The sequence below is a fragment of the Tinamus guttatus genome, unplaced genomic scaffold (genome assembly GCF_059628265.1).
Source record: "Tinamus guttatus ecotype Peru unplaced genomic scaffold, ASM5962826v1 Tinamus_guttatus_pri_ptg000033l, whole genome shotgun sequence".
NCBI classification, from domain to species: Eukaryota; Metazoa; Chordata; class Aves; order Tinamiformes; family Tinamidae; genus Tinamus; species Tinamus guttatus.
The window spans coordinates 6,848,350-6,862,048 of record NW_028288567.1 but is presented as its reverse complement, the minus strand read 5'-3'; the positions used below and the strand labels follow the sequence as shown (position 1 = coordinate 6,862,048).

Here is a 13,699-nt window from a genome sequence, read left to right as displayed (position 1 = left end):
GCTGGGCCAGTCTGGGATGATCAACTCTGCTGTAAAGGGTACCAAGGAGGGCTACGCAGGAGCTCCCTGTGCTCTGGCTGAGGTTCAGCTGCAGGTTTGAAATGGGAGATTTAGAGAGCGGGGGAAAACTATTAGCAATGCGGTTTTGAAAGTAAAGACCTCCCCCATATACCACAATAGGGAGGAAGCAAACATATATTCCAATAAAGTCATTCCCAACAGAGCTTCAAGAGGCCTAATGTTTCCTGTCCCCCTACCAGGGCAAATAAACTCAAGTGAACTACCAAAGATTTTACATCACAGGTTCATCATGCAATAAGCTATACCAAACAGATGCTTGCCTTCCCAAAGCAAATACTTAGTTTTACTGGATAATAAAAGGTGGGGGTAACAGAGCAGCTGAAGCTTCCTCACAGCTCCCGAGCAATGGTGGATCCCATCACACGGCAGCGCCGACAGGCCTTGCAGTGCACGTCTTCCCAGCATCTCAGGCCCTTGGGTCACTGTGGGAGAGCTTCCCAGATAAAACTCCAGGTGACACAGCGCACGACAAGGCAGGCAGAGCTTCCCAGGCATGCGTGTGGGAGGAAACACAGCATGTGCATCCCCACACGTTTTGTAGCGTTGACTGAGAAAGCCTGGGCACAAACAAGTTGAACCTCATTTTGCACGGTGAGTCTTTCCTCTTCCCCATCAATTAATTACAACTCCACTCGTACCAATAAAATTTTAAGCTTGCATAGTATGTCTCCTTCAGGAAAGGCTCCGCCTTGCAATGCTGCACACTAAGGGCACAGGGCCAAAGGAGCTGGCATCAGGCAAGGCACAGGTCACAGCAGCCACCAGTGACATTAAAAGGCTTTGCAGTAACTGCTTCCAAGTCTGCTACCATACAGTTTTCTTCATGAGGCAGTTTACCTACAGACTAAACTTCCATTCTCCACTGCACATAGATATAAGTATATAGTATAAGCATATGCTATGGTACAAATTTACTCAGCAATAAAATGCTTCCAATGTTGACAGGATGTCCCGATTTTAACATTTCAATCCAAGTACCTGAAAACACTAGAAAAAAAATCCTACGTTAAAACTGTGGGGTGTGTTTTTGTTTGTTGCATTTGTTTCATATTCTCCTTATTTTCTGCAGGTTTTGTTATAAGGAACAGACTCAACTTTAGTAGTGGGTGAGGAAGCTTAAAACTATAACTAGCTAATTTGTGCAGACCCTTCAGCAGCACAGAGCTGTGTGCGACCAGTAAACGAAGGAAAGAAATCTTAGTCTTTTGCACTCAAAACCCGAAGGGGTTTCTGAGGAAAAATACAGACACTCTTCAGGAGGAAGCAGAAGGAAGGCTTTTCAAACACAGCCTAAATAGTACCCATTAAAGCACTGACACGCTGTCAACTCCAATCACATCTCATACACAGAGCAGCAAATACAAACAGGCAGACAGAAAGGAAAGGCAATTGATCTTACAAACAAAAAGTGATTTTCCAGGCTACAAATGAATGACTAGTCACATAGCACTTGCTCTGTTGGCCTTTATCCTGTTTCCATTACTTCCAAAGCAGAACTTGGCTCTGTCATTATCAAAACTTGGCTGAACAGGCTTGGTAGTAATTGGTTCCAATTAAATAAGCCATGTCTCCTGCCAAAGGTTCTGATTTTTTCATGTTCATTGCTAAAATTTTTGTCCTCCCCATGCCTAAAATAAAATGTGTTTTAAGTTATTAAACTCTTTGCATTAAGACACAAAACACTAGACTAGATCTATGTTCCAGAATAAAGCCAGAGAAGTTTTGTTATGCTCCAAAATCTTGCTTTTGATCAGTGTAAGCAAGATCAGACTCCAAATAAATACATGTGGGTTTCTATTACAACAGCTCTTCTTAAACTGGACAGAGGGGAGAGATAAGAAAACTCTGCTGGACAATGAACTCCCAGCATAAGCTTTAAAAAAATTTAAAAAGCCAAGCATAAACAATTTTAAGCCTTAGCAGCTGCTTAAAGGTCTGAAGCTGGATTGAGGGCTTCAAGAATCTTTCCAATGTAATTATAGTATCCAGCAGGGTACTTAACTCCAGGCATTATACAAAAATGTAACACTCCAAACCTTCAGCAACTAATTGGAAATATCTCAGGGCATATAAAGCCTCACTCTAAATGTGGTAGCAAGTGGGCAGAAAAAACTCTTGCAGCCATGTGGGATCATGTTTATCTTTGGCGTTTGCTCCTTAGCAGTCAGGCCTGCAAGGATACAACCAGCTGTACATGGAATCTATCATTAAGAAACAGGGGATCATTCAAAAGTCTTATTTCTCACAGGGACAACACCAAACGTGGCCTCTTCTCCAAACCTCTGCAGCTTAGAAAGGGCTGTCACTTTTCTGAATCTCCATTACTCACTTTTTCCCCTCTGTTTTTATCAAATCGTTTGTCTGGCAAGTTATCAAGCAAAGAAATTCGTATTAACAGCTAAAATTCCTCAAGACTGTAACTCTATCCACTAAGATCATCACTGGATATTAGTGTGACCCTGAGTTTTGTGAACATGCTACTTGCTCCTTCACTAATTGAAATTCATTTTCGATGGCATCTGAAGAACACACAGCTCGTATAACAAAACACAATGTGGAGAGTTTCACTTTTCCTTGTCTTACAAGTTAGGCTGACGTGCTAGAGTTCAGAAAACAAGTACTAACCACTCCATTCCCCAAAATGTGGTTCATGTTTTCCCAGCCTCTTCTACACACACACACATCTGAAAAACTGTGGTTGAGGCACATAATGCCTGAACACAGCTAATGCTGCGTTTTTGTTAGTAAGAGTTAAGTTCTCTCTCCAGAGAGGCTGCTTGGCTGTGAAGGAAAGAGCATTCTCCTTATCTGTACCACTGGCCTACTGACCTTGCACAAGTCACTCCTGAGGTCCCCTACTTTCCTTATCTGCAGGATGAGCAATTCCAACAAGATTTATCATTCTGCAACAATTTTCAGCATCACTGAACAGTCACAGTTCAGCACCTTGCAAAATAACATCCCCCAGCACCAGCAGAAAGGCACCCTCCAACACGCACTACTTTACGTAGGCAGGCAGATCACTTTGCATCTGGAAAATGCCAGTTGGTTTTAGAACAGCAGAGTGTTTCTGCAGACATTTTCCAGGCATCTCTAGCACACGCTCCACTTCAAGTCCATTGAGATTGGAATCTGCTTAATAAGATGCCCCGTGCGCACAGGCGTTCCTCTTGCTCAGCAGCTGGCACAAGACATGGCTGCTGACGAGCCGTTGGTGCTGCACTCAGCCTGCCAGGCGCAGCAGCAGCAAGGCCTCCCCGGGAGCAGCCCGTGCTCTGGGTTTGGCACGTCAAACACGGCAGGCACCGCAGGCAACACGTCGCAGCTTTCTGAGCACAAAAATACCCTCTAACAGAAAATTATACACAGCTGTCACTCATGTATTTGAATGCTCTAGTTATCAGTCCTATATAAAGAGACTAAATTCATAACCTACTTGAGAGAGATTTAAAACTCTAACCAACTTCGGAAAAAAATACACATCTAAACATCACTGCAAGCTCCCTGCATTTCTTTGTTGATACAAAAAAGCACATGAATGACAGAAAGAAGTTGGGCTCTAGTCCATGATAATGCTGGAGGGGGCACACAGAATAAGTGAGAGGCAAGGCAAGCTGCAGCCCAAGTACTTCTGCCTCATATTATTAATGTGCCATCACCCACAGGAGTATCCTAGCACCATGGCTGAGAAATCAACATTCACCAGAACATCTGATTCATTCAGTTCACAGGAAGGAAAAGAAAGCAAAGAAAACAAGCAGGGAAATAAACAGGCAAATTGGCTCAGCTGTAAAAGGCATCATGCCAACAGCAGGAGAATTCAGCTATCTGGACTCCAGAAAGATAAATGAAATCTGGTTTTGACCTACTCAGCATCTTTCAATCTTCTGCACTGTTATATGTCTTTTGCAGCAGCCGCCAAAACCCAGTGATGTAGCAGGAGATTCTTTAAATCATCTCAAATCTTCTTGTTTCTGACTTCTGCCAGAAAGGCAAGACAGAAGAAAATGGACTCAAGAGATAGAGAACAAACACTGCAGGCTCAAGGACCTTCCAAAACATCCACCACTGAGGTCTGAAGCACTGAGCTCTAAGTTTACTTCAAGTTTATTTTACTTCTTTTCTCTTAGAAAAGGCAGATAAACTGTGCTGGGCTTCAGAAAAACAATTTCTATTCCCATCTCAGCTGGGAACTGCTTCCTACACACACAAAAAAAAACTCCCTTAAATCAGCCTCATTCCTCAGTTTGCAAATATTTTCTAAAAGCTGCATACACATTACCTCTTGCAGCAATCACTTCTTTGAATAAAGCCCAGACAGAATGGACTTCCAGTGAAGCGAGGGCAAGTAGCAGCTAAAACAGGCACCCAAGCACTGCCCTTCCCAGCTCATGATTTAAGAGGAAAACAGTCTACTCTAAGCCAAAACTCACCAAGAGCTTCAGAGCAATCAAATAAAAAAAAGCAGCAAATGACGCATCACAGTTTTTGCCACTAGCCAATGTTTTTCTGGTGAAAGGCACAGGCGCCAGCCTTGAAGGGGGGATGAGATGAGAATACAGTAGTCTATCTGTAACTGGATGAAGTTTTTTCCCCCTCACTAAAAAACATCTCTATCCTTCATCAAGAAGATGTTTATTTATTTGGCTGCTCTGTTGAAAGACACTTCTCATTCAACCTTTAAGCTGCTATTCTGCCTACAGAGCAGGAACACACGAAGATCCAGGAGGCCATATCTGACAGTGGCCAACTAATGAGCTCAGGGACATTTAATATCACCTCAGCCCTTCATGTAAAACCACAGACCATACCCACTTCCCTCCCAGGGCCAAGTTCAAAATTTCACTTGAACTTCAGTAGAATCAGCAAGAATTCAAGTACTCCTAATTATCTCTCCCTTGAGCACTAAGACACCAAGTCATCCAGCAGAGCAGCTCCTGATATCTCACATAGTACCTGGAGTGCTAAAATGCTTCATAGAGACATAATTTGACAAAAGGGCACTTCTCATCAGATAAGAAGCAGTCAAAAAAAGGTCAAGCTACAAATGACTGATGTTGTTTCATAACTGCACTGTCTCTCTCAGGCCCACCTGCAGGTCCAGAAAAGCTTTCCCTATGATTTTAAAGCTATCAAACCAACAACAACACAGGACAATTAAGAAGTGCTCCTTATTGACAGTCCTCCCATGTGGGGTTGCCCACACTACTTTAGAACCTCCAATCCCAAAACCTGCGAGCACAAGGCTACTGGTATGTTGCCAAAGTTCTGTTTGTTTGTTTTTAATTAAAAACCCTACCTAAAGCCTAGAGCTGCTGTTTGCCAACCAGTGCACTGACAGTACTACTACTACTCCTTGCTGTTACAGCAAGGACTCAGAGGGAAGAAATCAAGTATGTGTAACAAGAGAAAATCTCAACATCTCTCAGTTTTTACAACAAGACTTATGTCTAAAGGCAGGCTGAATACAACAGCCTTGTCTTGTCAAAAATTTCAATCACACGAAACAGAAAACTAGAGAAGAGGCAACACCACAAACTGGGTAAACAGAAGTATAACAAAGGATGCTGCTTATCGGCAATATCTCTTTCTTACTGTCCCTTTCTATGTTACTTTTGTTTACTCTATGTTGTTACTTTTGTTACTCTATGTTACTTTTTCTAACTCGGGGGCAGGAAAAGGCAACTAGCTATACTCCCTCTCAAAGCATGAGTCAGCCTTTCCTCACACAACAGTCCTGGGTGCCAAGAGCCGGCATGTATACCCACAGATTTGGGACTCAAAGTTCACAGAAACTGTGGTTATCTGTCACTTCACATCCACAAGCTGTCAGCAACCTACAGATAAATCCAACAATTTGGAATGTGACAGCTAAAAATGCTGCAAGACATTTTCAATAAAAATTGAGGCTGGATTAGGAGGGAGGCTTGAATGCTAACGGAGCTTATGAACAACAGTGAAATCAGTTCAAAAGAGATGACCTTGTCACTTCAGAAAGTAGATCACGACTCCTGTGCTCTTTAAAGAGTACGAAGCATGCCAGGAGGACAGAGTGCCTGTAATGAAGCATAAGGTTAAAGAAATTTGACAGGCATACAGACATCCTTTCTTATCACAAAGTTCACTTGCTATTTATTACTGCACTGCAAAGAATCAGTCCCTGTTGCCAACTCCTTCAAGCGTGCACAACACTGACAAACACAGACACACACACAAAGAATAATCAATTTTGAATAATGATCTGAATTGCATTTGAGAAGCTATATATTTTTCTTTCCTCAGAGATCCACAGCACAGTTTGCACATATGTTCTTCTGTCAAGCGTTGTGGAAGAGAATGGGAGCCTCAAGACCAACATGCTCCTTGCAAGAGCATCACAGTCCACCTAAGGTTGCAGTTATCTCAAAACACCAAGGTCACAAAACACAATTTAGAAACTACCCGATCTAATGATCAGGTAAGCAAGACCAGCTCCACTGTGATCTTTTTCCCCCACTTGCAATGCTGCAATAGTTGTCTTTCTCTCAGGGACACATAAACACACCTTGGGATAAGACATCAGATAAGCACCAATTGTTAATACAGATGTTTAGCTGTATAATACGAGTCCCATCTGCAGTCTAGATGCCAACTAGAGTTTGCCAAAAACAACTCAGTCTCCAACTTCATGGTTTTCCTGGAAGAAAACAGTTAATGAGCAATAGCTAAGTACATCAAACTTTGTGTTGTCACTTCTGCATCCTCAAATCAATACCAAAAGAATAGTCTATATTCAATCACTTTTTGGAGAAGTAACCTGGAGATGTTTCAGAAAAATCATTAAAAGAGACTCAAATTGTTCCAGCAACTTGTTGTTTGTGCTGACGGCAGCACAGCCTGTTGTGAGGTCTAGAAGTTGTTCTTCAATAGAAGGGAATCACATATAGGTGACTGGGACACTTCTGCAGACTGGAGAACAACCTGCATTCCTCTCCCCCACCTATTAGAACAGAAGGGTCCAGTACGTGTTACCAAGGCAGTGTGCAGTCTGCCAGAGACTGTTTGGGGCAACTCCTCTTTTCATTTCAGAGCGGCAGCAGGAAAGCTAACTCCAGCAATTTTATCAGCCCATGCTCCCAAGACAAAAGAAAACACAGGCCAGCTCCGCAGTGGTTGTTAAAACAGTGGCCTGCAGAATGCATTTGAAAGGTCAGTTCGTCTGCTTGGGTGGAAAACATTTTTATTTGCCATACTACTGCAGTAGTGTTAGATATGGTGGGGCTTTTTTTTTTTTTTTTCTCCCCTCCTTTAAAAAAAAGGTCAAAGTACAATGTCATGATGAGGAAAAGCCAAGATCCATACACAGAAGAAGCTCTGAACCAAGCCAGCTGTTTATGGGAAAGCACTTTCTTATCAGCAAGCTCAAAGAGAAAACAGAACCAGTTAATACATCAGAAGCAGCACAGCCAGTCGACCATCAATGAGCATGGGCAAGTCTGGTGACTTGGCAAAAGCAGGTGCCACCTCACCTCCAAAGTTGGCGAGTCTTCCGATCCGTGTGACAGGAACTTTGCGCTCTCGGGCCCGTTCACTGAGCTGCAGCAATAAGGGAGGAGGAAGACAAGGAAGGAAAAAAGCCACAAATGAACTGGGCGTAAGGTCAGATACCTACAAATTAAAAATGCAACTTCTAACACACTTAAAGAATAGCACTTAGGTACAAAAAGTTTCTCTGACATCAAGCCCCATACATGTTGACAGATTTTTAAAGAACAGCCATACCAGAGTGAAGCACATACTAAGTAGACGAACAAGACCTTGAGAAAGGTAGAAATGCTGACAACGAGGTTTAGAGGTTTTATTTAACCTTATACATCACCAATCCTTATATTTTTGGGATGCCCAATGCCAACCCAATCCCATGCCCAATCCCTTCCACACATGATTTACAACTCATGGAACGTAACCAAATAGTCCTGCAGACACCTCCTCCTCACACAGGACAGCTGAGGCCTCAGAAGCACACAGCTCCACTGAAGCAATAGCCCGAACGTGTGAACTGTTCATCTGATGCTGGATTTGGGGAAGAAGGTAGGAAGTCAGAGGAGACTCTGGCAAATCTCTCCATCATGAAGAGAGATTCTGTTCTCCACTATCTTTTTTCTCTCTCTCTCTCTCATAGTGGAGACACAGGCCATCGTGCTGTGGCCTTTCGACCATGACTCACACAAGGACATGATGCTGGAAATGACGTTGGTGAGCTACACTGCTCTCCAATCTACTAGAGATCAAGGCAACATGTCCTTCATCTCTGTAAAAGCTGCAAGACAGAGCTTAGAAAGCCATGACTCTCACAGAGAAGTTTAGGCCTGGTCTATTCTTCTTGGTTATGGCAAAACTATTAGCTAAAAAGGGACAGGTTTTCTAGATCAAACGAGACCTTTTCAAGCAGTCCTCAAACCTTTGTAGCCTACTGCTGTCCCCATCTGCCAAAATCTCACCCTGAAAACTGGTGTAAAATACTGACCTGTCACTATTGCATTAGGACATCAAGTCCTCACAGCTCAGGGAATTAAGAGTTCCTGTTTGTATAAAGCTGACACTATGCATGTATTTTAAACATATTCTCACATCAAAATATCTGATATACAGGGAGCTGATGGGAGAGAACAGCCTGAAACACTTGTCAGCAAAATCAGAGATCCAAATTAAGAAACATTAATGCTTCCCTTTTACCCCTAAAAGAATGGAATAGTGAAAGTGTCAGAGATGAGAAACACAGGAAGGGGTAAGGACAGTGCAGTACAGAAAAACAGTGCTAACAATCCTTAGTGAAAACACACACACATACCATCTGTTTGTAAGGTTTCTGCTCTGAACCAGTTTTGGCTTGTCTGGCTTTATCAATATCTTCAGCTGTCAGTCCACCAACTGAAGAATGGTCTTGGTGGAAAGCTCTCTTTTGTCCAAAGGCAGCAGCAAAAGGATTTCCAGGGTCCCTAAAGCCTCCAAATAACCTTGCATCCATTTTGCCAGGGAAAGTCTTCTGTCCCAGGCCTGAATCTCCAGTCTCAGCAACATTTCTAAAAAGTCCATTTGTAGTGTAAGAATGAGCAGGGCCCTCACCACTGTGTTCATGGTGCTTGCTGGGGGGAACAGAGAAGTCCATTGAAGCATTTGATGGCTCTTGTGCTGAGAAGTCATAGTCTTTCCCAAAATCATCAGTGAGATCAGTTAAGTTCTCCTGCTGCCTGCCTAGTTCCTGCAAGCAAATAGTAGAAATAGTAGAAATACTTTAAGAACAGGACTTAAAACTTGGTACACAAGGATCAAAAGGTAGACATGCAACTGGGCTGCCCTGCCTTTATGATAAGCAATTTATACAGAATCTAGCACCAGAGTCATTCATGGTAGGAAGAGGGAAAAAAGACAGTACGGACATGTACTCAAGGACTTGTACCTCAAGGGAGGCAGTGAGGAGGATGGTGCTGGCCTCTTTCCACTGGTGGCCACCGACAGAACTAGAGGTAATGGCCACAAACTGAAGCACCAAAAGTTCCACAGGAACTTAAGGAATTTTTTTTTTTTTTAAACAGTGAGGGTGACAGAGCACTGGAACAGGCTGCCCAGAGAGGTTGTGGAGTCTCCTTCTCTGGAGATCTTCAAAACCCGCTTGGACGCAGTCCTGTGCCACGTGCTCTAGGTGACCCTGCGTGTGCAGGGGGGTTGGACTAGATGACCTCTAGAGGTCCCTTCCAACCTTAAGCATTCTATGATTCTATGACATCTGGGACCACAGGTGGTCTTTCAACCACACTGATGGGACAATGAATTTTCTTTAGCAGCAAGGGCCACTAATTCTAGAGATCGCTACAAGTAATACATTGCCCCTAAAACACAGTCACAGAATGGCATGAGATAGCTTTTGCTGTCCCTCCTCATTACAGAGCCACCCTCATGCTCAGTGTGTGCTTCTTACCCCAGTGTGCTCCCTCCGTTCTCACCACTCCCAAGCATGCAGGGTCAGCACTTTCCAGCCCAACCCTACCTGAAGCAAAAACATGTATCTTCCTATGCAGCAAGAAGCTCAGCCCTTCATGGCCAATGACATTAGCAATTTCAAAACATATCAATCAAGCAATGATTTATGGCAAAGGTTGTTGCCATCCATACAAACAGAAAGATGCTAGAAGCAAGGAGAACAGTGCCAAACAGAGCAACACTCAAGCTTCTCCTGACTGTCTTCTGTTCTGTTCAGACCTGCAACAACTGCCCCACGAGCCCAAGTATTTCCCATTACTTTCTGACACAGGCAATACAAGAGCCAGCAGCAGAGCATTAACTCTGATTTATTTGTTACTCTATATACTTCAATTACTTGTCTCTGTAACAACAAAACCCTGGAAGTACTGATGATTATTAGGGCCCATCAAAAGGTTTTAAGTCCTGCTGTGGTCAGCCAAGCAGGCAGCATATTTTAGGCTCTTTCCTAAGCACTAATTATTTTCCCCCTCCTGACGGAAAAAAGCAGAACGGAGCCCTTCCTGTTATGCAGCAGGCCTCATGCTATTCTGAGCACCAAAATCACTTGCGGGATGGATTGGGGTGGGGAGCAATCTATGTATGGGGACCATGGCCACAATACTGCCTGACAACTGGAAGCAAAACGGCCTCTATTTCCATACTCCAATCTTTAAAAGCACATCAGGCAGCCAAAAACTTGCCACAGATCAAGAGACAAGAAATATAGTCACTTACTATAAAAGCCTTCCTCGTTTCAAAACAGAGAAGTCTTGCAGCCCAGACTGCAGGTTTCTTAAGAGGCCCTGCTTTGGCAGCAGCTTCTCCTACCACTCATTTACAGAGTGCAATGCCAGCAGGTGCACGTGCGTAGATTTTCTCTTTTGCAGTGAAACATCATACATAGAAACAGGAAAATACTGTCTTGTGGATGCAAAAGGAAGACAAAGGCATGACAAAGCACTAACAAATACACCTAGAGTGTTTCTCAGATCAAAGCAATGGCAAGCTTAAAAACAGGCAATCAGATTTTAGGGCTGAAGCCAAAGGATACCGCCATGATAGTTTGAACTTACTGCACAAAATAAACCTCAAAGCCTCGCCCATTAATTTCTGCTTCAAGACCATAATTTATTTGTAGTATCTTCCTAAAGGATGACTGTTCCTCATTTAGGTAACTTGCATCTCCTGAAAATCTGAGGCTTGTCTGAGGAGGAAGGCAGCAAATGGGATGTTCTTATCCATACATATACTGACAATAGAAGCTGCCATTAAAAAAAGAGAGTTTTCCTTAGGTTCCTCATTCAAAAAGCAGACTCCACTAGAAGAACATACTGACCTTCAGCTTTACTCAAAAAAGTGTCACATGCACCATCTCCATAAAGAAAGGAAGAAGCACCAAACTAAAGCCAATTTGCTCTAGAAAAGTTCATCTTCTCAGTCAAAAGAGGGATGACCAAAGTTTGAAGGAGACCAAAAGTAACAAAGCTGCTGGCCAATCTTAACTAGACCTGGCACTCTGGCAAGATGAGGACAGCAAAGAACACTATTTTCAGCATGCCTTAAACAGTCAGAAAAGGAAACTGATACACTCCACAAGAATTTCCCCCTCCTATTTGTGTCAAGGCATCAAACACCTACTGCACACCACAGAGCTCTGGGGGATTTTGCAGCTTGTTCCATCATCTGCATTTTTGCCTCACACTTCGTACAGTTGGTTTCAATTCACAATGGGAGTTCCTTGCCACTCTCACAATACAAGTTCCCTGAAGAACAACATAGCCCAACTGCACCCACAAGGTTTCCTTACCTGCATCTTCCCCAAGGCAGAACTGAACCGTTCTTCGGCAGCAGTCTGCAAGCCCTTTACGATGGTAACTGCATCACCCCCAAGGAGCACGTCCCGGAGCTGCCCTGCCTGTGTTTCCAGGATAGCCTTGCTGAGCTTTGTCAGGCCTCTCATCACCATGATGGCATCGCCTGCCATGACTGCTCTCTTTCTGTGCTAATGGAGAGAAAAGAGAAAAAAAAAAAAAAAGAAAAAGAGAGAGAGAGAGGGGTTACAGAACAGCAATAACAAAAAGTTTACAATCAGTTTCAAGTCTGGGCTATGCCACTGGCTTTCATATGATAATCTCACTCCCCTTTGGCAACCAGCTGCTGAGAGAAACTGCTTGCAGTGCAGATAACACACTGCGCGGCTTGAACGACAGTTGCCTAGCTGGGCTTACCAGGTGAAGTAAGAACTTCTCCTATGAGCATGCATTAGTTTGAACAGCATTCTAGGACTTTACACAAATATTCAAGTTATTACTGACCAGGGGAGGCAAAGACAGGTAGATGTCAACAATGTCGCAAAAATGGTCCTAATTTCTTTACAGTCTTTAAAAAGATTAAATGCATTTACATTTGACCTTTGATTATCAGACTTTGAAATATATTTCCAGTGCTTGATAGCAAGGATGATGTGTACTGACAACTGCCACATCCCATCCCTGCCTTGGAACAGGGCCGAGCATTTTACATAGCACAATTTCTTGACTCCCACATCAGTAAGTGAACTTGGCCTATCCTCCAAAGGTATCTACTCAGCCCCCAATTTGTAACTCAACTGCCACTTGCAACTAGAAACTTGCCATGCTCTGAACACCTCTGTGCCATGGCCTTAAAAGTCATTTGGAAGCTGCTTGCCACCATGTAACGCAGAGGCAGAACTCAATATCGCTTCCTCCTTGAGAGGCACCCTGTCTCAGATTCGTAACAGTTTCTACTGTTTCAGTGTCTTCAAGTGAAAACTGGACATTAGAATTATAGAATGTTTTTGAGATGAAAAAGTTCAGCTGACCCCTTTTAGCATGGCCAAGAACTAAGGTGAGGCTCAGAACACCGACTCTCCTATATTGCCACGGGTCAACTAAGAGAAAACCAGGAGTGGCCTGTTCCAAGCAGAAACGTTCCTCAGAAAAGGCAGCCCACGGATATGAAACAAATAGAGCAGATACACACAAGTTGTGCTAGGCTGCCAAAATCATCTTGCCAGGGAGATTTGTTTTTTCCTATTTCATCTTTTACCTCTTTAAAGCACAAGAAGGGTAACTCAGTGTAGATATTTCAGCAGCCTGAGGGGTTGCAATGCCAGGGCTGGCTCAGTCACACGCACTCCCTCCCACCCCTTCTAATAGAGAAGATGGGGCCACACAGTTGGCATAAGATGCTGCCTAAGGTTCAACTTCACCTGCCAATCTGCACAAAGCAGATAGCAGTAGCCTCAGAGCACTACCAAGACCACATATTTAAGCTATTATCAAAGTGTGTGCACAGGCACCATTTCACTTTTATGCAGAAGTATGGATTGCTATAACTCGAGTTCAGGATACATATATAATTTCACTGCAGTCACACAAGAGAAGCATGGATTGCTGCAACTGTATTTCAGAAACACTTATCATAGAATCAGAGAATGCTTAGGGTTGGAAGGGACCTCTAGAGATCATCTAGTCCAACCCCCTGCATACGCAGGGACACCTAGAGCACGTGGCACAGGACTGCATCCAAGCGGGTTTTGAAGATCTCCAGAGAAGGAGACTCCACAACCTCTCTGGGCAGCCTGTTCCATTGT

General features: G+C 43.5%; 1 protein-coding gene across 1 annotated transcript in view; it reads right to left on the bottom strand.

Moving 5' to 3' along the window:
- Positions 1-12,075, bottom strand: part of COQ8A (coenzyme Q8A) — a 28,016-nt gene extending 15,941 nt beyond the window's left edge. Inside the window, exons 1-3 of the mRNA XM_010217999.2 lie at positions 11,891-12,075; positions 8,912-9,322; positions 7,590-7,656 (exon numbers count right to left, since the gene is read on the bottom strand). Of these exons, the coding sequence (XP_010216301.2) occupies positions 7,590-7,656; positions 8,912-9,322; positions 11,891-12,067 (655 nt within the window). The 5' untranslated portion in view covers positions 12,068-12,075. The remainder of the gene's footprint in view (positions 1-7,589; positions 7,657-8,911; positions 9,323-11,890) is intronic.
- Positions 12,076-13,699: the final 1,624 nt, after the last annotated feature.